Below are 22,993 nucleotides of genomic sequence, written 5' to 3'. Positions count from 1 at the left end.
ATAAACACATGCTAATGAAAATGCCAAAGAAGAGTTTATTTCCACAAAGGACCACTTAGAATATTAGTCACTAAATAAGTAAGTACACAAAGCATAAGCATTACTCTCTCCACTTAGCTCTATGTGAGAATGATTTGAGTGCCCTGTTTATATAGGCTCAAAATAGGGGGGCACGTAGAGCCCATGAATCTCTCCACCTCCCTTAGATTTCTCACCAATCTCACCTAAAATGTGATACCTCAATCAAGGGAAAGTATCTACTAGACCTTACATTTAATTACTCTAGTAAAGCAAGCCTTCTAACCTTAGAACAAGACACTCTAAGGTACCACTAAGGATCTCGGACTAAGAATGGATGCTAGATCACATATTTTCTAACATCATGTAGGTCAAGTAGGTGACTCCCTGATTCTAGCCATCACTTTTTAGGTGAGTCAAGTGAGAGATCTTAGGCAGAGGTGGAGTGATTCTAGGCCTCTAGGCATCTCCTCCTCATGAGTCTATATAAATAGGCTCTTCTACCCATTCACTAGCTATGTGGAGAGAGTATAGTGCATAATTTGTGTACTTGCTTAGTGCTTAATATACTATGTGGTCCTTTGTGGAAATATTCTCTTCATTAGCACTTCATTAAAATTTGTTTATGATTATGTTTAGTGGGTTGATTTCTTGAGGACATTACATTGCTCTTGAGTCTTAACTATTATGCTTGTGTAGCTTGTTCATGTGTTGAGCACATTGATGATAGTTTGCTCTTGAGTCTCATCTATTTATGCTTGTGTAGCTTGTTCATGTGTTGAACACATTGATGATAGCTTGTGTTAGTGTATTCAATCATAGTTGTTTTTCACTTTATCTCCTTGTGATCAAGCTCTCATCATTTGTTTTAATATGGTATCATAGCTCCTTTCCATGGGAGTGTGTTCCTTCATGTGTTTGATAGGATACATCTTAGTGTTTGTGGGTATATGTGTGATTTGTTCACAAGCATTCTTCTCTTATCATTAAGTGGAAATTGGTGAGAGGTTCATTGTTGCATTTGTTGCTTATTGAGCTGATTCATTACCCTAATTAGTGGCACATTGAGGGATTAAGGGAGGGATCATCTTTGTGGGACACACCATTATGGGTGTAATTACCAATGTGAGATGTATTTGTGAGAGAGGGCAAAGAACATCCTCTTGGAGCATTGGAGCTAAGCTTGGAGGCATTCTTCAAAGCCATCATATCAACAAAGAAATATTGTGGTGGAAGACCTTGAGAAATCAACAAATTCAAGTGGTGGAAAATCTTGGTGATTGGGAGCATCAACAAAGCAAAGAAGGTACAAGTCTCTGATTTTCTATGTGCAAAATAGAGTGAAAAATAGGACTATTTGGAGGCTCAAATTCTACGTATCAAGCAATCTATTATCATCGTCGTATTGGGGCTTTAATACCCCAGCTCGGGAAGACTCCGCTCATCAACACCATAGCTTATAAAAATTTCCCAACTCCAATCGCTTATAGAGTAAGCTGCAATTAGTGTAGCTACGTCTTTAGCAGCCCAATTCAAGGTAGAGCTGCTCTCTGCCTGGGCCAGTGGAAATTAGTCTCTTGCAGGCGGCACAAGGCGACCATCTTATATGAGATTCAAACTGCAAATTTGCAGCAGAAAACACAGAGGCAAGTTAAGGCCTTACTAAGTAAGGCATTGCACCAATTGATATTATAGGTAGCTGACGCAACTCGGGCTGACTCATCTCCAACATGAAGTTTGGTGCATGAACCTAGGAGAAATTGAGGCTCCATTGATTCCTCCATTCCATTTTAGGAGGGAGAGTAGGAGGTTTAAAATCTTTGAGATTAAAATCTCTTCCTCATATTTTCAACCTTAGTGGTAAAGGGGTTTTATTAAGATCTTGATAGATCATCATATTAAGGGTAAACTTGCATTCGTTGTGAGGCTCATGTTGTACAAGGCTATAAAATAATAAAGAGCACGTGGTACCTTGCATTTCTCAGTGAAAGGGGTGAAAGTTCATGTATGTATGTGTTAGTCACAATGCCCAGATCTCTACACACTAAAACCAAAGCCCAACTTGCATTAGCACAAACATCTAAGAAAATTGTGAAAAATACATCAAAGTCAGCTTACTACCATCATTGCAAATTCCTTGGTGGGTGGTCAGAGTTTATGTGTACACACCTTCACTTATTTGGTGAAGGGGTACTTGCATAGAGCATTTTTGGGTGAAAGGCAATGTTACAGTAGTTTATTCGTACGTGCTTCTATGGTTAATTGGGGATGCCAAATTACCACTATATTTGTAGCATGGTCCGAATATTCCGTGTGTAGGACATATAAAATTAGGGAATGGCTGAAACTAAGTGTTGGATTTAATGCTTATGTGTTGTCGCATAAGTTTAGCATGTGTTGCTAATGAGTAATGTGTTTGAATGGACAACCTATGTAGGTTGGTGAGATTGACGAGCTCTGTGCTCGTAAGCCAGTATGGCTGGGATATGATGGCAGGTGATATGGCGTGAGTAATTACCGAAAGGTTTTTCTCATTTTTGTTATTTTGGCCGTAGTATCTACTACAAGATTTTGTATCATTGTTGACCGCCCACTTTTGTTATACTTGGGCGTGGACTTATTGATTTTGCTAAACGTGAATTAGCCCTTGGGGTTCTTTATGTACTTTTCAATTAGTGGTTTAAATAGAAAGAATTTATTGAAGCTTTTAGTTAAAGCAACTCCTATTTTTGTAAAGGACAAGCCCATGCATAAGCGCTGGACCCTCCCAAGCATTGGAAGTAAGCTTAGTTTAAATCTTTGTACACTAATAAGCTTTGTTTTATTAAAACTTTATTAAATCTTTTGAACTCAAAGATTTACCAAGCTTAGTTTTAATGCTAAAGCTTTTGTTTTTATATCTAAGGTTTACGAAAGCTTCCATATATCTTCCAATGATATGCGCAGGTGGCTGCCGTGGAGTACCCAAAGTTTAAAAACTTTTCTATTTTCTTTTTCTTGTTTTTAAGAAGCTTACTAATGTAAGATTTGAAAGCTTATAAATATTATAAGCTTTAGAAGCTTATATTTACAAAAGCTTAAGTCCTCTTTATCTTTCAAAAAGAAAGGAAGAGTTTAAGTTAAATTTATGTTTCTTATTTAGTCAAAGTTTCGTACTCAATCTTTTAAAATGTTTCTAGTTTATATGATTAAAACTTTTATGATAATAGTGCCTCGATTTTTCACAAAAACACTTTTGTTTACAAGCTAATTTGATAGGACTTTGATACGAAGCTTCTATTTCATATACTTTGGCTTGGATTCTATGTCAACAATGGCCAATCAGTCTTTGATCCAGTCACTCCTTTTGGCTCTTAGAAACACATCGGGACCACACATTTATCTTTTGGTGGAAAAGCTCATAAACTGAACCTCCTCTTTGGTCTTTCCTTGATGAATGTGGACCTCTCATTTTATGGACTCCTGCAATTGTTTGGGATCCGACAACAAAACGGACGGATTTCGACATCACATCCTTGATCCATAACGCTTACCCAGATGCTTTATCTGAATTACATATTTTATTCTTCTTTGATATGGTGTCAGAAATACGCATCCACGTCCCTAAGACAAAAGAAGAATTTTTTATAGCAGCCATTATCTGTCTTATGAATAATTTTTCCCGTAATCTCTTCAGACTATATGACAAGGCTCTTGGCACCCTTGATCCTAGATAAAATTTCTTAGTAACATTCTGTTTTATCAAATCTTTACTTCAATTATTTTTGTAACCTTCTTTCGGCTATTTAGAGTTTAGAAAAGTATGTTTTTTTCAATGAATTTGCATTACTTTTTCATTTTTCTTTCTAATTTCCAATGAAATATTCTCAATATAGCATCATTGCAATCGAAACAAGGTGCAAGCTTCTTACTCTTGACTCAATCTTATGGTTGCCAAGTTTTATATTTCTTATTTAAGTTTATTTTAACTTCAAATGTAAATTAATCTTTTCATCATTATCTCGTTTGACATTAATAAGCTAACTATATAGATTTAGACTTGTTTATTTAAACAGTTTCAAAAGCTTTTAGTTTTGTTTGAATTTAAAGCTTGTGAAATAATGACTTAAGTGGCCCAAAATCTTAAGCATAATTTTAATGCAAGGCTGTTAAACAACTTATGTATATGTATACCTTTAATTTCCTTGCCAAAGCATTACTCTAGACCTTTTAAAACCAAGAGATGGTGGAACAATTAGTAAAATTTTCCATCATAAGACATTAAGAGAAAATCTTATTGGAGACTTCTTTTTAAACTTATATGATAATTAGGAAAATATGACCAAAAGGTTGCTTCCCTCAAATTTGAGAAACACTTGCTATAAATACCTTATAAAGGTACTTGTACAAGATTCAATAAAATTTATACCATAGATTTTGTCCATTGCTAGAAACAAAAACATATACAAGTTTATTTTGTTTGGCCTAGTTTGAATTAGGGACACTAGAAAATGCCTTAGAAATTCTTATCATGTCCTCTTTCTATACATGTGAGTTCACATGGAACTTCACTAACCCAAATGCATGATCACAACTCTTTCTTTGAAAGGTTGTACAAACTGTAAGTCCTATTTAGTTTGGAGACCTTCTTTATCACCTTAAGAAATCACATGACCTATCCTCAATAATGTCTTTTGACATTAACCCATTTATGACTTGAACCTTTTATTTTTTATTCCCAAGAGACAATTATCATAAAATAGTTAAATTCATGTTTTAATTTTTATCGATTAAGATTGTTAGAATTGCTGCTAGTCATTCATTATGTTCATTTTTATATTGTGCTTAAACTTTAAATGTATTGAAGGTCAATTCTATCTATTTTTTATTTATAATCTCACACCCAATCAAACAACTTTTCAACTCAAGGTACATTTCTCCTATCTATATATCCATAATCAATTTATATTTTATTTGTATGATATCAAGTTTCTCATGAATTATGTTCAAGAACTTTATATTTGATATCCATATTCACATGTCTTTGGAGTGTTAAAATTATTTTTGACAGATAATTTCAACGACATTACAATAATAAGATAAGCATTCTCTACCACAACACCCCACACTTCAAAAACAAATGGACTCTATTTGCGAATTCTTAGATGGATACCTGAGCAGTTTTTTCGTGCCTATCCCGACCTCATTCAATCTTACTTTCAAACACGGGTCATTTGATATAACACAACTGAGAACAATTGCTATCCCCCACCACAGGCATGAGAGATATTACGGCATGTCCATCCGTCTTGTGTTTAATTGGAGACGCCTAATTGTTTATAGCATGGCACTTGGGTGATTCTGAATATTCCATGTGTAGGACATATGAAATTATGAATGGTTGGAACTAAGTGTTTGATTTAATGCTTCATGTTGTCATGTAACTTTAGCATGTGTTATGAACAAGTAACTTGTTTGAATGGACAATCTGTGTAGGTTGGTGAGACTAATGGGCTTTGTGCTCATAAGCTGGTATGACTGGGACATGATGGCGATGATATGAGTAATTACCAAAAAGGTTTTTCTCATTTTTGGTATTTTGGTCGTAGTATCTACTACGAGATTTTGTATCATTGTTGGCTACCCACTTTTGTTATACTTAGGCGTGGACTTATTGATTTTGTTGCACATGAATTAGCCCCTGGGGTTCTTTATGTATTTTTCATTCAGTGGTTTATATAGAAAGAATTTATCTAATATTTTCGTAAAAGCAAGTCCTATTTTTGTAAAGGGCAAGCCCATCCATAAACGCGCAATTATTTTTGGCATGTGAACTATTTTTATGAATAAAGACAAATACCCAAGAAGTGGGAGGATGCCGAAACTTCTTGGGGGGGAGAGAGAGAGAGAGAGAGAGAGAGAGAGAGACGGAGAGAGAGAGAAAGAGATTGGAACCAATATTGTGTTCGAGGTGATGTCTACTCTATCTATTTCTTGTTTTTGTTTCAATTTATGCTCATCTTATCAATTTAAAATCAATTCTATAGTTTAGTCTTTCTTGTATTTGGGAGTTTTATATTATTCTTCGAAAAGTTTTTGAAGATCCCGTGTCAAACAAGCTCCATTATAAAGTCCTAGAGCTATAAAGGACTTCCCTATTTGTGTAATTTGGGACCACTGTGTGTGTGTGTGTGTGTGTGTGAGAGGTTGAGTACCATATTATTAATATCTTAGTGGTTTTACCTTAGTGATAGGCTTAATTCAAGCACACCCTACGTGGTATGGATGCTTAATCAAGGGAGGATGTTAGAAAATAGATGATCTAGCATCCGTCCGTAGTGTACACCTTTGTGGAAAATCCTTAGTGATACCAACATCCATCATACCAGATTTCTTACAAGATCGGATTTATTCACCAGATATAGAAGTACCTTATGATCCATGTGGAACTTAAAACACATTACCCACCAAAACACATTGTGCCTAAAATTTTTGATGGACTAGATTATCCATAATGACTTTTACTGTGGTGGAATAGTTTCTCTCTGCTTTAGACAGCCTTTTGCTCATATAGTACACTGGTCAAAATCATCCTTCTTGTGATTCTTGCATCACTGTGCTTCCTATGTCCACATCTGAGGCATCCGCAAATGAGGTCATAGTTGGGGGTCATTTCTAACGAGACAAATGTTGATATTCAAACTAATGATCAAATTTTAACAATATGTTGATGATATTACATAACAATTGAATGTCAAAAAGTCCTTGATTTGAGTTCGACAATATCAATAAGCGAGAGTGATATTGATGAAGCATTAATTATTGATCTCAATGAACTTCTCATAGAAGAATGCCTTCCTATGGTTGTTGCTCATTGAAAAGAGAAGGTACAGTTTTTCATCTACACTATCAAATGGTTATTAAAATTCATGAAATGTCCATCGTTGCAATTATTAAAATAATCAAAAAGTATCTTGGATTGGAGAAGAAGGGTCATGTTGGTGGAATCATAATGTGTAGAACTTTAAAGCAAAAGAATGTATTAACACATTTCATGGGATGATTGGTTATTGCATGAAAGATATAGACAAGCCTCATTACAAGAGTCCTTCACATAAATTAGTGTGGAAGATATTTCTTTAGGAATAGAAATTTAAAGGTAGAGTAATGGAGCTAAGAAAAATTGATGCTTTATGGAAGGCAATGGTATATCCATCCACAACTCAAGACATGTCAACATAAATCATGTAGGGCGATGGAAAGTGTTCATTTTGTGTCTCATACCTTTTCATTAAGACACATGCAAGTGCTTGATTTGTTTTGCACTACGACTATAATATGAGCAAAAGAAGCTTCGAAAGTGGCATTTCAAATTTTAATAAATTATTCTAATGTAACTACAATACAAGCAAAGAAGTTTTGGAGTAACATTTGAAATTCTTATAGGTGGTGGTGTGGGAAAGGTAAACCTAGTTTCAATATACTATAACAAATAAGTCACATTCAAAGGTCTCTCTAGGTTTTGTTAAACCCAACCCAACCCACCCCACCTCTCTCTCTCTCTCTCTCTCAACCCCTTCACCCCCATCTCTCTATCTCGAGGGTTTTTCGTAGACTCTAGCATCTCAATCTCTCTCTTCCCTACCTCTCTCTCTCTCTCTCTCTCTCTCTCTCTCTCTCCAACACTTTCTACCTTCCTCCAGTCTTTTGTAGCCGTATATAAAATCTCTTCCTCAAACTTAGCAATATAGTTTTCACACTTTCTACCTTCCTCCAGACTTTTGTAGCCGTAAATAAAATCTCTTCCTCAAACTTAGCAATTTACTTTTCACAATTATCGGGAGAGAGAGAGAGAGAGAGCGTTTTACAAGGTAGACTACATGCTATAGTAGATTGCAATCTACCCAAGCTTTTTCAAGAGGCAGGGTAAGGTAACATCTCAGAGTTTCCCAGAGTCTTCCCAGGTGCGTGAAACTTTTGTTTGCCCTGGAAAAAGATTCCCCTTGTACAAAAAAGGCATTATTCAACAAAAAGTGTGACCCACACATATATGCACATCTGTTTGTGTAAGAGAGAGAGAGAGAGAGAGAGAGAGAGAGAGTTTCGATATGTAGGAGAGTGTGTTGGGGACATTTTAAAAACACCTGAACTGATCTGACACTTGACACCATTGATAAGAAAATGGAGAGAGAGAGAGAGAGAGAGAGAGAGAGAGAGATCTCGGATCCCTGTTCACAAAACAGATATACTCTTCAATGAAAAATACAAGAGTTCCATGTTCAGCACTGAACCCCTCCATGGGTCGCCCAAGATCAAGTTACCAAGCTAACTATTACACAATGCTGGGTGCATCACCAGACCAATTGCAAGTAGCCCGCTGCCATCTTGTCTTTATACAGTCCACTAATGGAGCATGTTGTGCAGGTTCTTCCTTGGGATTTTTGTCTGTATTCAGATCCATGGAACCGCCAGCATCACTACCCTTTTCAGGGGAAGAAGATTTGAAATCCATCATAAATTCCTCAGGGGTCCACTTTGGAGGCACTGTAACTCTCAATTTGGTCAATCGAGGACGTTGCTGAACAAACTCACCAGCAGAGGAACTGTTGCCTACAGTTTTGGCAATGCCATTAAAGTGATATATCTCAAATTGTCTCATGCCACGCACCGCATCTGAATCTTTAAGTCCTCCTTTGCTCTTATCAATCTGATGCAGTGCTTGCCAAAGTTCATTCCAAACCACAAAGTCACTGCTACAAAGATTCTCAAGCATTTCTCGTGGCATGTTAATATTCATATCATGAAGAAGCTGTTGCAGGGCTTCTGCAAGAATGAAGCCGCCTCCACCACTCTGGTCATATGAATCAAAAGCTTGGCGAATGCATCTTTCTCTATCTTCCAGCTCATTCTCATCTTGGATGCTGCATTGCAGAGCAAACAAGACCGTGTAATGTGTTTCGCTACCTACTACCCAGATGGGCCATTTCGGGCGCTTCAGAAACTGACCCACTTTGCAAAGATTTAATGCTTCCAGGAGCGTAAGGAATCCAACTTCCACATCTGATGGGATTCCCTTTAGATGCATACCCCCACCAATGTCCATGTTTCCATCAAACACATTGGGAACAGCTTGTCCACATATTAAAAGGTTCACAATCTCCTGCAAAAAATTAAGAACAATTTAACTGCAAAATTCTGCATTAAGAAATTCGAGCTTCAAAGCTCAACTTACACACCAGTACAATTCTGCATTAAAGAGATTTGAGGTTCAAAGCTCAACTTACACAGCAGAACAATTTTGGCCAAAAACGAATTAAAAAATCAAGGCTATATATTTAGAAGTTGCTGAAGCAAAGGCAAAGAGAAATTCAACACACGCACAGGGTGAGAGAGAGAGAGAGAGAGAGAGAGAGAGAGAGAGAGATCTATATATATATACCTGTGAAGCATGTCCAAACGGCGTTGTCACTAGAGGCTGCCCAGGATCATCCCTGTCGAGCTGGACGGCATCCTGCAGTGTGGGAAAGAAAACAGTAAATGATTGCAACCTGCAAGTACTTTCTTCTGTGTATTTCTTATTCAAAAAATTTCTAACTACATTGACTAAAATTAGCTTTACAGATAACTTCCTACTAAACCTTCGTCCTCAAGTTGGATGCATTCATTGGCACCCTTTTGTAGGTGTGCACATTAAGCACTGAAGTGTTAATTAAATAAATTACACCCCTCCCGAAGGATCACCTAATACACAAGCTAAACACACAAGATTAGAACAACATAGAAGAGTGCAAGTACAACTCACCTCACAACCATAGATTTCATCCAGAATCCCATCGAACGAGGGGTCCCCACAGGCCAAGCCAGTCAGCCCTAGCATCCCACACCAGCAAAGCTTGTCCTAAGGGACCCCGTGAACCGCCACGTCCATGGAAGGAGTAAGACTACTCGGGTCCAACCATCCTATATACTGTAGTGGCTTGGTTCTAAAATTGAGGGCCAACTAATACTGAGTCCCGAATTCTTCCGAATCCCCATATTGTGCCTTCATGCTTTCTAAGTCCTTTCCTTGAATTTCTAGCGCAGTGGACTCCTACAAAGTTTGAATTGTGCCTTTACAACTTAGAGCATTGGAAAAGGGTTATTATTACCAGGGACGTACTCAATCATTCCCCCAAACTGTTGGTACAATTGATTTCATCCGGATTGCATGTCACTCCATTGGGCACTAGGCATGGTTTGCAACCATTTAAGTGCTTGATGATCTGTCTTAACTGTGAAATCTCTCCCGTAAAGGACATGTTTCCAATGCTTAGGCGCCTTCATCACCCCCAATACCTCTGTCGTACACCGAATAATTCTTTTCGGTTGCATTCAACTTGCGGCTATAATAAGCCACTGGCCTACCATCTTGCTATAGAACAGCTCCGATGGCTAGGTTACTGACATCGGTAATCACCTCGAAAAGATCATTCCATGATGCCAACTTCAAGACTAGTGACTTAAGAGGCAACTTTCTTCAATGCCTAGGGAATGCCCCTAAAGCCTTGCCCGTAACGGAAACTTTTTGGCGAGGAGTCTTCACGCCCTTGAGCAAGTCTGTGAGAGGTGCTGCAAGGTCAGAAAACTTGTCCATATGAGTACTGTAGGCTTGACAAAGACCCACAAATGAGCGGATTTCTTGGGCCGTCTTAGGAAAATCCTAAGTGAGTATGGCCTGAACCTTTTAAGGGTCGAGACTAATACTTGATGAGCTAATGATGTATCCCAAGTAATGTATTTCCAGTACTTCAATGTCACCATTGGTCCCTTCACCAGTCTTGTCCAGTGTTTCACACATTGAGCAAAGCCAAGGTGTGAACGGGGATTTTTCCACAGAAGAAAACTGAAGCATTTATTGGCAAAGTTTGGCCTAAAAGATGGCTATAAAGCATGAGCAGCATGGGATTTTATTTATCGAAGTGACTTATAATGCTTACAAGTCAGTATGTGTTCACACATCATAAATGAAGGGCTGGACATATTATTATTTTGGGGCATGGAAAGGTCGGCCCTACACTAGGCATATGCTCACTTATAGTAGTGCTATGTGTGAACAGGACTTAACCAAGGACACTTTTTCCCATGTGGTTTTTCCCTTTGGATATCAAGTGTGAAAGGACACTCTATCCATTTAACTTTTGTACTTGGATATTATACGGATGTGACTCACATGCAAAAGTTGAGTTGCATTTGTGATCTACCACACACCTTCTTTCTTGCTCTCTTTGTGTGTCTTTCTGCAAATAACCCTAATCTGTAGGAAACCCTAGTGCTGTGTGTGAGTCCAACAATTGGTATCAGAGCCTGCTACTCGCCAATCCCCTTCCGTCCGTACGTCTTCTGTTGGAGCTATTCCGTCTGCCCTCTGTGCGTGCACGTTGTTCCACTCGGGAGTCCTTCCGCCACCCACTCAGCCCTGCTGCACCTGGTTTATGCATCCAAAGCTGGAGGCTCTAGTGGCCAGATAGCCGCCGCCCGGCCAAGCGGCGGCTCTCTCACCACAATGGGCGGCCCTTGACGAAGCTCCACCTCACTTGTGGCTTATGTGGCATCGGACAGAATTCTGCATTTTTGGGCTCCTTTAATCCGACACTTGTGCAGTCCGCGCCGCTTTCGTCGGTCTGCAGCTCGCTGTTGCCATCGCCATCTGTTCGCCTACAGCTTGTCTGCTCGCCATCACCGTCTGCAGCTCGTCGCTCGTCCACCACCACAGCCCTTCCTCAGGCACATCTAGTTTTAGCGCCTTTCCAGCCCTTCCCGTCGGCCTCCTCCCACGTCTTCCATGGTCCTCCCGCCTCCATGTTCCACTGGCCTCTACATTGCCTCCTCTGCTCCCACCAGCAAGTTCAGCTACACCTCAAGTCAACAACAACTCTCCAAGTCACTGTGCAGGTTTTAAAAAAAATTATTTTACAAATATCAATTTGCAGACACTTACAAGTGCAAGAATTTGGGGGTTTCTATGAGTTGCCCTTTGAAATTTCGGGGATTTCTCAATTTGGTGAAAAATTGGCAAAACTGAACATGTTGCTTTGCTTGGAAATTGGGGGTTTTTCAAATTGAGGTCAAAATCAGTAAATTGAGCCTCTTACTGTTGCAAAAATTTGGGGCTTTTGTGAAAATAGGGCAATTAACTGCACATTGAAGCAATTGCAATGCATAAAATTTGGGTCTTTTCAATTTGGAGCATGTAACAGGGAATTACAATAGTAATATGGAGTATACTTGGACAATTTGGTGCAGGTTTATACTTGATTGAGGTGCAAGCAAAAGTTTGCATGGGACATTTGGTTGCCTGGCAGTGCACATTGGTGCTTGGTTTGCTTGTAGGTGTATTTTGTCTACATGGCTCAAAATGCTACAAATGTATTTGGTGTGCTCACCCAGGAGGACAACTTGGATGGATCAAACTACTCCCTGTGGAGTTTCATGATCCATAACTTTGTGGTAGCCAAAGAGCTTTGGAGCATCGTGTGTGGTGACGACACACGCCCACTTACCATATAACCAACAACGCCTCAAAGGGGAGGTGCTCAAAGAGCTCCTGAAGTAGCACCTACTCCCACACAATAGCAAAAGAGATGGGAGTCCAGGGATGCACATGCCATGTCCTTGATAGCCGTTTCAGTGAAAAGGTCTACTATTCCACACATTTGGTTCTACAAGACATTGACGCTTGCATGGGACATTTGGTTGCCTGGCAGTACACATTGGTGCTTGGTTTGCTTGTAGGTGTATTTTGTCTACATGGCTCAAAATGCTACAAATGTATTGGTGTGCTCACCCAGGAGGACAACTTGGATGGATCAAACTACTCCCTGTGGAGTTTCATGATCCATAACTTTGTGGTAAGCCAAAGAGCTTTGGAGCATCGTGTGTGGTGACGACACACGCCCACTTACCATACAACCAACAACGCCTCAAAGGGGAGGTGCTCAAAGAGCTCCTGAAGTAGCACCTACTCCCACACAACAGCAAAAGAGATGGGAGTCCAGGGATGCACATGCCATGTCCTTGATAGCCGTTTCAGTGAAAAGGTCTATTATTCCACACATTTGGTTCTACAAGACATTGAAGCTTGCATGGGACACTTTGGAAGCAATGTATCAGGCACGCAACAAGGCAAGAGTTGCCTACTTGAAGAGGCAATCGGATATTCTTTCTATCGATGAGGGTGACTCCATGTCAAATCACCTCACCAAATTGAAAGATTTGCAGGAACAATTGCTCAACATTAATGAGGTTATCCTAGACAGACAGCTCGTCACCAACACTCTAAATTCTTTACCACCCTCCTATTTGGGCTTTCACACCTCTAAACCTCTCTATGAGAGGAGGTGCTAATCTGTCACTTTTGAAGAGCTAGTAGGTTTACTCTTGTAAGAAGAGCAAACAAGAGCAAACCCAACTAGCAACCGTGGTGGAGACAAGGCATTTACAACCAAGGATAAAGGTAAAGCAAAGAGCTTTAAGCATGGGGGACACTAGTCTAGTAAGGCTGGTCATGGATAGCCCTCTTCCGGTGGTGAAAAGTTTGACAAAGGGGATGCAAACAAGCCTAAAAAGAAGGGCAAATGTCACTACTGCCATAAGCCTAGCCACTACATCAATAAATGTAGAAAGCAGATTGCAAGAGAGAAGAAGAAAGATGCAGGCAATGCAATAGCAGACTTCTGATGACAAAGCAGAGCAATCGACCAATGTAATTCAGAAAGAGTATACTTTTTTGGTCACATGCACTAGAGACACACCAAGTGCTTCACGGAATGATATGTCTTGCATTGCATCCAACAAACATGATGTATCATGGTATTTTGATAGTGGCGCTTCGAGCCACATCACTTCATACAAAGATGTATTTCAGCACTTGGTTTATGCTTCTAATGGCCGCACTTTATCATGTGCAAATTGTACCACTTGAAAGACCCATCAAAGGGTTATGCAATGGTCACTTGCGGAACATGATACAATGACTTGTATAAGCTGGACAGCTATGATAAGCGTACTTATGATGCACATATGGTGGCTGCCCACACTCCTTCCATGCATGATGCAAAACTTTGGCATGCTCTTTTTGGGCTTGTAAATTTTCGGAGTTTGATGCTTTTGCAGAAGCATCATATGGTTGGTAATATGCCGCCTCTTGAGTCTCCAACAAGACATGTATGTGAGGTATGTATTTTAGGAAAGATGCATCCTTCCCCAAGGATGGAGCTGTTAGAGCTAAAAATAAATTACAGCTCATACACAGTGATGTATGTGGTCAAATGCGGACACCATCCATAGGGGAGCATCTTTATTTTGTCACATTCATTGATAACTACTCAAGGTTTGCTTGGGTTTACCCCTTGAAAGCGAAAGCAAAGGTGTTTACATGCTTTCAACGCTTTGTAGCAATGGCTGAAAATATGTGCGGATGTAAAGTCCAAACACTCCGCTCAAATAGAGGTGGAGAATACATGTCAAATGCATTCAAGGATTATATGCTTCAAAAAGGCATCAAACACCAAGTATTGTGTCTTACACACCATAGCAGAATGGTGTAGCTGAGAGGAAAAACGGATCTCTCATGGAGATGGCAAGATGTGTGGTGAAAGCACAGAAGTTGCCGCACAATTTTTAGATGGAAGCTATAATGTGTCCAACGAAAGTTTTAAAGACCATAACACCATTTGAGGCTTGGTACAGTCGCAAACCAAAAGTGGATTGTATGAGTACATTTGGGTGTTCGGCATATGCACATGTGCCAGAACCACTCAGAACAAAGCTAGATGACAAAGCATTTTTGTGGGCTACAGCAATGAGAGCAAAGGATACCGTCTTTTTAATGCATCAACAAGCCGGATTTTTGTCTGTAGAGATGTGGTATTCACTGAGAATTCAATTCAGTCCATGTACAACTTGTATAAAAGTCATGGTACATGCATACAGGACATGTTTGACGGGCTATTACCCATTGCAATTAGTGGGGCTTCCGATCAGCCAGCCCCTACCCAAGAAAATCCTCATGTACAACATGTGGAACAGGCAGCGATTCAGCCCTCTTCTATGGAAGAAGGTGAAGATCTTGTCAGGGAAGAGCAAACAACCATAGACACAACCACGTCGGTGCCAAGATGGTTGCTGAAAACTTTGCAAGATAGCAAACTTATAGGTCCACTGACAGGTACAACGAGGGCTAGTTCCAGTCATGCATTAAATATGCATCATGGGGAGTCTACATTAGCCATGGGTGGTCTCTTTGATTCCAAGTGCCTGCTTCTAATGAAGAAGCACAGGAGAATGAGCACTGGGTGCAATCAATGCAAGATGAAATCTCTTCTATCATGAAGAACAATACTTGGGATCTTGTGGACTTGGCGAAAGGCAAGAATGTCATTGGAGCAAAGTGGGTGTACAACGTCAAAAGGAAGTCTAATGGTACCGTTGACAAGTACAAAGCAAGACTTGTGGCTAAAGGCTATTCTCCGAAAAAGGGAATAGATTATGAGGAGACTTTTCTCCTACTTCAAGGATGACTACAATCCAATCAATGATTGCATTGGCTCCACATAAAGGATGGAAAGTGCATCAGTTGGACATCAAAACTGCATTCTTAAATGGGGATTTACAAGAGGAAGTATATGTAAATCATCCCATTGGTTTGAGGAACATAATGTATGCAGGTTATACAAAGCATTGTATGGGTTAAAGCGAGCTCCAAGAGCTTGGTATGATAAAAACATGCTCATCTAACCAGCCACAGTTATGTGAATAGTCCAGCTGAAAGCACATTGTATGTGAAGAAAACTAGTGCCGATATTCTCATTGTCATCTTGTATGTAGATGACATGCTCATAACAAGGACTAGCAAAGAACAAATTTCAGATTTCAAGGCTAATTTGAAAGCTGTTTTTGATATGTCACATTTGGAGCCTTTACACTACTATCTAAGCATACAATTTATGCATAGAGACGATGGCATTGTTATGCAGCAAACTAAATACATAAAGAGTTTGCTAAAAAGGTTTCACATGAAAGAATGTAAGCCAATTTCTACTCCAGTAGAACCAGGTGTACGTCTTACTATGCATGATATTAGTGAGCCTTTTGAGGCCGGCATTTACAGCCAGACAGTGGGATGCCTCCTTTACTAGTGTACCACGAGGCTTTGACATATCTTTTGTGGTGCCTCTGTTGAGAAAATTCATGCACAATCCAGGCACAAAGCATTGGCAAGCAATCAAACGCACTTTTTGTTATCTTTAGGGTACCCTGGATCTTGGTTTGCTCTATCCCAGAGGGGACAGCTTGCAATTTCATGCATACAGTGATTCAAATTGGGCTTGTGATTATGATACCAAGCAATCCACCAGCGGGAATTGTTTTTTCCTTGCCGTTCATGCATATCTTGATTGAGCAAAACGCAACCCATTGTTGCCACATCTACTTGCAAGGCTGAGTACAGGACAGTCTTCACACCTACACTAGATTGTGTATGGTTGAGATTATTGACTGATCTTCGTAAGTGTCAACAAACACCCACCACCATTTTCACTGATAGCCAGAGTGCTATGGCCGTGGCACGGAATCCCATATTTCATGCATGTACCAAGCACATTGAGATTCCTTATCACTATGTGATAGAGAGATGACATGCAAGGGATATCAGTTTATCTTACTACCCCACACAGGATAATATTGCAGATTTGTTCACAAAGGCTTTAACTCAAGAGAAGTTTGAAGCTTTCCGCAAAGCTTTGGGCTTACTCTCATACAAAAGTGATCAGCTACCTTGTACAGGTTCACACTTACACTACAGGGGGATTTGTAGACATATGCTCACTTATAGTAGTGCTAGGTGTGAACAGGACTTAACCAAGGGCACCAAGGGCACTTTTTCCCATGTGGTTTTTCCCCTTGGATATCAAGTGTGAAATGACACTCTATCCATTCAACTTTTGTACTTGGATATTATATTAATATTATCTACCACACATCTTCTTGCTCTCTCTTTGTGTGTCTTGATGCAGCTAACCCTAACCTACAAGAAACCCTAATTATGTGTGTGTGAGTGTGTGAGTCCAGCACCTACATGAAACTTGGGCAACAAGCTTGGGAAAAGCATAAAAAGTTGATATTTTGGGCCAACCCATCTACTTTTGCCAGAAAGGAAAAGCACAAGCCAAAAGATCATTAAAAGCAGCTCTCGGGGTTGCTTTGTCTTTGTATCTTGAAAGAGACCTGGGCTTGAGCCTTGTGGATGCTTTGTGGATGATTTGGAGCTGCTTTTGTGACTGTTTCTGAGACAATTTTGGACAGCTATTGGAATTGTTTTTATCTTGGCCCTGGATAGAGATATGGGCAAGAGTTTTGCTGATGCTATGTGGAAATCCGGTGCAAGTCTGCACCCGTACCTTGGTATCTTGTAAAAAGCTTCTATCTGAATAAAGAAGTTCCTATGGGGGGCCGGCCGTTCCGGCTCACTGCGGTGTTTTTATATTGTTTATAGTTCTTCCGTTGTGTTTCAAAGCTCTATCTGGTATTTGAAGTGTTTGTCTAATGTTCCGGGTCCCCGATTTCGGTGACACTAAACTCACTTCTCTTGGTATTGTCCTACAAGAGTTGTAAAACTTTTGCCACACTCACTTCTCTTGGTATTGTCCTACAAGAGTTGTAAAACTTTTGCCACATCTCGCTCATGCTACTCTGCAGCCCCTAAGAAGATAAGGATATCATCTAAAAAGATGAAGTCGCAAAAAAATCGAGACATCATCTTGTTGAACGTCGCTTGAATCCAAAAGGCATCACCACAAACTCATAGTGGCCTTGCTCGGTCCTAGAGGGCGGTTTTTGGAATGTTGGCCACAAAGATCCGGACCTGATGGTAGCCACTCTTAAGATCTATCTTCCAGAAAAATTTAGCACCATTGCCTCGCTCTAGGATGTACTCTACTCTGCGCATGGGAAATCTATTCTTAACTGTTAGCTTGTTGTGCACCCTGCAATCCAGATATAAGCGTGCAAACTTATCCTTCTTTTGGACGAGCAGGATGGGAGTGGCAAATAGGGAGGAGGAAGGCCGGAACATCCAACCCGGCGTAGCTAGGATAACTACTACTCCAGCTCGCCCTCCAATGCCTTAGAAAGGCGGTAGGGAAACTTCCTTAAAGGCTCTGAACCAAGAACCAACTCTATGCGATGGTCCTGAAGTCTACTGGGTGGGAGATTAGGTGGGAGGTCATCTTGCAACATAATGTTGTTGTATTGAGACAGGAGACCAACCATCCTCTTCTCCAATGCGGGTGTTGTCTGAACAACATTAGACTGAGAGCGGACATAAATCAACGCACACTCGGCACCTTTTCTTATGCCTCATTGGACCTGAATGTGGGAAATGAGTGGTGTGCTAGGAATGCTCCTATCCTCACGAATCATGATGAGGTCAGGAAAAGCATGTCGAAGAGAACAATGAACTGTTGTACCTTCGCACTGCCATAGGCACAAATGAGAGCCTTCTTTTGTCCCTCAGCCTCACCCTCCTACTTATCATCAAATACCACTGGTGGCATTGGATTCAAAGCTGACGTTAGTTGAGCAGCATTAGAGACTGATGGTGGTGTGGATGTGGAAGCTACAGTCGCTACTGTGGAAGTGGATGCCTTGGCAGACTTTTCTGCTTACCACTTAGTGCAATCCTTCTTCTCGTGTCCCACATTATGGCAGAAGAAACAACGGTTCTATGCCTTGTACCGTGTCTATTCAACCTGCTAGACGTAACCTCCAATGATGCCCTCCTTAGATTTTTCCTCAAGTGTTTTTTTGGCTGTGAAATCTTTGTTATTGCCCGATTGACCTTGAGAATTTTTCTTTTGGTCCTTCTGGTCTTTGTTGTTCTGAGCCCCTTTACCCTAGCTGGATGACTGCTAGGTGGATACCTGCAGCTGAGACATAGAACTAGACTGAATCTACTTGGGCTTCCCGCCGTTCAGCATCAATTCTTGATTCTGAGCAAGGATCAATGCCCATGCATAAGTCTAAGGTTTAAAGTTTCGGACTAGGTACCTTGTGTTTGTCTCTAAACCTCTAATGAACTGTTTTAACTTGTCTTCTTCCGATATACTCAATTGCTCAACCATAGTAATGACCTTGTTGTAATAGGTCAAAACAAGGAAACTACTCTAAGCGAGTTTGTGAAACTCGTCCTCACGATTGGTCATATACTGTGGTGGAAGAAAATAGGCATTGAGGTGAGCCACAAAAGCAGCCCAATCAAACTTATATTGGCCTGTTAAGGGGTCTCTGTGAAGGTGAAGAAAACAGGCATTGAGGTGAGCCACAAAAGCAGCCCAATCAAACTTATATTGGCCTGTTAAGGGGTCTCTGTGAAGGTGAGACCAATGTTGCCACCAAGTAATAGCTTCCCCAATAAGTTGAGGTGGTGCCACATGGACTTTGTCTTGTGGATCGGTGATTTTAGCTAATGGAAAATGTGCTTCAAACTCATGAATAAACTCAATAAACAGCAACGTGATCACACTTACCATCACGCTTACTAAAGTTTGGTGAAGTTTAGATGACGATGGTGGTTATCCTAGGGAGGGATGCCAGAATCTCTACGATCGTCTGCTAATGCTGGAGTTGCATAGCCTCCTAGTTGAGTTTTTGTTGCTACTCTCAATCGTCTTATTCCCGACGGCGTTGGTCTTCCTCATACTTGTGTGTGGCTTCCTTATCCCTTTGTTCCTCCACATGAATCGTTTCTTCCTTCTGTCATGACCCTGTGAATTTGTGCAACATAAGTGTGAGCATGGTGGTTGGTGAGCAAGATATATGTTTAAGGTTCATACTTGGGGCAAAGGTTTTATTTAAACAACCCCATGTGTGGAGGGGACAAGGGGACAAAGGTTTAAAACTTTTAAAATTAAGAGAACCCTATTTAAAGTGAATCGTGGCTTTTTTGAGGAGCCCACGCTATTCTAGGGGGAGCTGGCTTTTTCGTTGAAGAAAGGAGCTGTTCGGCTAGGCGCACAGGACTGCACGTGTGTTTTTCTCTCTCACGCTTTTGTGAAGAAGGGTGGGGCAGCAGACAGGCGACTGGCTGTTTTCTTTCCCTGGGCACACAGTCGGCTGCAACTGGATGCATGGAAAGGCTGACAAGCTGGTCGGGCAGCAGACGCACTTCTCTTTCTGGTGGAAAAACAGGCTAGCAAGTACGGCTGGAGGAGGCGGAATGAACAGCAAGGTAATTCTCTTGTAGGCGGCTGCAGGACAGCAGGCGCACAGAGACTGAAGTGCTATCTCTCTCTCTCCTAGTAATAGAGCTCCATCCCCTGCACACCCAGATTCAGCTTTTTTATTCAGTACTTTTTCATTTTGTTGGGATGACAGAGGATACCCCATACAGGTACTCCGATTTGTCTCATAGGCCGAGTTCGGTCTTTTGGAAGACGTTAATAAAATCTTTCTTTCTTTCTTTCTTTCTTTCTCTCTCTCTCTCTCTCTCTACTGTGGAAGGCAACGCATAGCCAATCAGGGCTTTCTTCTCTCCCTTTCTCCCATGGAAAACGGTGCGAGACTGAAGGTGGCTGCCAGATGTGCAAAACTGCAGAAGTACACAGAATTGGATAGGGTGTGAGAGTCTCTCTTTTCACTAGCTCGTGACCGTCTCGAAGTTGAGAGAGGAAGGGTTTGGCAGTTTGGAGGGTGGAAAAAGGGCAAGTTTTTGGACTGATTTGGAAGAGTTTACGTACTGTTTCATGGCAAATTTTTGGCTATGTGCATGGGCCAGTTAGATGCGTATTCAAGGCCTCATGGATGCACTATCTTGGCTGATTAGAGGTGAATAACAGTGTGGTGTTTTTGGGGCACAAGGCTGTATGTAACCTCTATGCTAAGAGGTCCAAAGGATTGACAGATTGGACATGCAAACGTACAAGCCATGAACGGCCATGATGTATTCATTTAAACTCTTCCATTGAATTTGAATAAATAAATACCGAAAGAGGCGCCAAGCTTTGAGGCCAACAGGTGCCGTTGTTCTTTTTGTGTAAGAGTACTCTAGCTCCCTTTTTATCTCTCTTATTTGCTGGATTACAACTGTGTTTGGGTGACTGCTAGTCTACCGCACTTTGCTTTCTACCAGAGGCAAGTTTCACCTTCTTTCTTCTTCATCTTTTCTTCTTGATGCTTCACATATTTCTTTGCCTTCTCTTCTTTGCGTTTCTTCTTTCTTTCTTCTTCATCTTTTCTTCTTGCTGCTCCACATCTTTCTTCGCCTTTTCTTCTTTGTTCCTTCAGAGGGCAGAACATTTTTGCCAGATCTAAGAAACCTTCTTGGGCTTCTCTTTTTCTGCTACAAGCTGCATCTTCAATGAATTGATCATTATCTCCAGGAGCTCTTATGTGCTTGGCAGAAGCGTGATTTCTTTGGGGGTATTGCTTTGGAGGCTTTGTACCTCCACAACTTCCTGCTCGCATTCTTCTTGATTAGATATATATACCTTCGTAAGGTCAGAAAAATCTGAACTTATGAATTGAGAGATTTGAGAAAGAAATACTAGTGAAGAAGGACAAAGACAAAAACAAAGCATTTGAAAGATCAAAAATAAATAAACTAACAAACCTAGCTACTAAAGAGAGGAAATCAAAAGATAATATCAAACGAAGACTTTTAATTAAGACATTAACCAAAAAAAAAAAACTAAAAACTAAAAACAAAACAAAACAAAAAACAAAATAGCAAAACAGAGAACTGTAAACTCTAGACCTAAAGCACTAAGAGCTAGAACCAAACATTAAGCTAAACTTTAAAAAAGACTTCGACTCAAAAGTGCAACCATTAACTCCAATGTCTGTCCAAACATGAAGTGTAGGTTCATCAACTCTATCATGCATAGCGTGGACAATAAGCTATGACATCCCTACTCACGTCATCAGTGCCCAAGAGTAGGTGCAGGTTTGTATAAGGTTAGTCCAAAAGAACATGTTTTATAAAACCATGTCTCTCCCGACATGGTGGAGGTTTTTCCTGACTGCTTCTTTAGGTAGCCGAGTTAACCTGATGCTTTGATACCAGTGTTGCATGCACTGAGGTTGAGCGTGGTAACACGCAACAAAGCCTTCTTTAAACCTTTACTTTTGTGAGATCTTTAGCATCCATTCATTAAGTAGAGAGAGAGAGAGAGAGAGAGAGAGAGAGAGAGAGAGAGAAGAGAATGCAATATTGGGTCCCAAATACCCACTGAAGAGCCCCCTACAAGGAGTATTTGCTTATATTACGTTTTTGGAAAACTTACGTACAATGCTTGAGAACTACCCCAACGCAAGGACAAGGAAGACCGTGCGTCGACTGAGAATCCACCAATCCAAGGCATGGTTGCATTCCGTACTAGTACGGAAAGATTCAGTCCATACACTACGGATCCGTACGTCGTACGGAACAACACCTGGACCTTCTTTTGAAGCCCAAACCCATCGATTTCGCATCCCTAGGGTTCCGTACCTTTTTTTTTACAAATCCCTTCGTGTTTTGGGCCGTCGTCGCGTTTCCATACCTGTGCACCGTACCTGCACCACATGACCATCTGCGCCCATCTGCTGCTGTCTAGCTTCAAGGTGCCCACTGCCTCTCTCTCTCTCTCTCTCTCTCTCTCTCTCTCTACTTACTACATAGTACTTAGTACTCTCTAGACTCTATTTTCAGCCCCTTACTACTTAGTACTTAGTACTCTCTAGACGCTCTCTCTCTCTCTCTCCCCGTCTCTCTCTCTCTCTCTCTCTCTCTCTCTACTTACTACATAGTACTTAGTACTCTCTAGACTCTCTCTCTCTCTACTTACTACATAGTACTTAGTACTCTCTAGACTCTCTCTCTCTCATGAATGATCATTGGTGACACACAGACTCTATTTTCAGCCCCTTACTACTTAGTACTTAGTACTCTCTAGACTCTCTCTCTCTCATGAATGATCATTTT

At 40.7% G+C, this 22,993-nt stretch overlaps 1 protein-coding gene across 1 annotated transcript in view; it reads right to left on the bottom strand.

Annotated features, from left to right (window-relative positions):
* Window positions 1-8,228: 8,228 nt before the first annotated feature.
* Window positions 8,229-22,993, bottom strand: part of LOC147611192 (ubiquitin interaction motif-containing protein) — an 80,273-nt gene continuing 65,508 nt past the window's right edge. The window contains exons 6-7 of the mRNA XM_086785855.1: window positions 9,437-9,508; window positions 8,229-9,157 (exon numbers count right to left, since the gene is read on the bottom strand). Coding sequence (XP_086641981.1) covers window positions 8,330-9,157; window positions 9,437-9,508 — 900 coding nt within the window. The 3' untranslated portion in view covers window positions 8,229-8,329. The remainder of the gene's footprint in view (window positions 9,158-9,436; window positions 9,509-22,993) is intronic.

The sequence above is a fragment of the Cibotium barometz genome, chromosome 48, assembly GCF_041138505.1.
Source record: "Cibotium barometz isolate CiBa-2024 chromosome 48, ASM4113850v1, whole genome shotgun sequence".
Lineage (NCBI taxonomy): Eukaryota > Viridiplantae > Streptophyta > Polypodiopsida > Cyatheales > Cibotiaceae > Cibotium > Cibotium barometz.
Note: the sequence above shows the minus strand (reverse complement) of the source record. Positions and strands in the feature narration are given on the sequence as shown.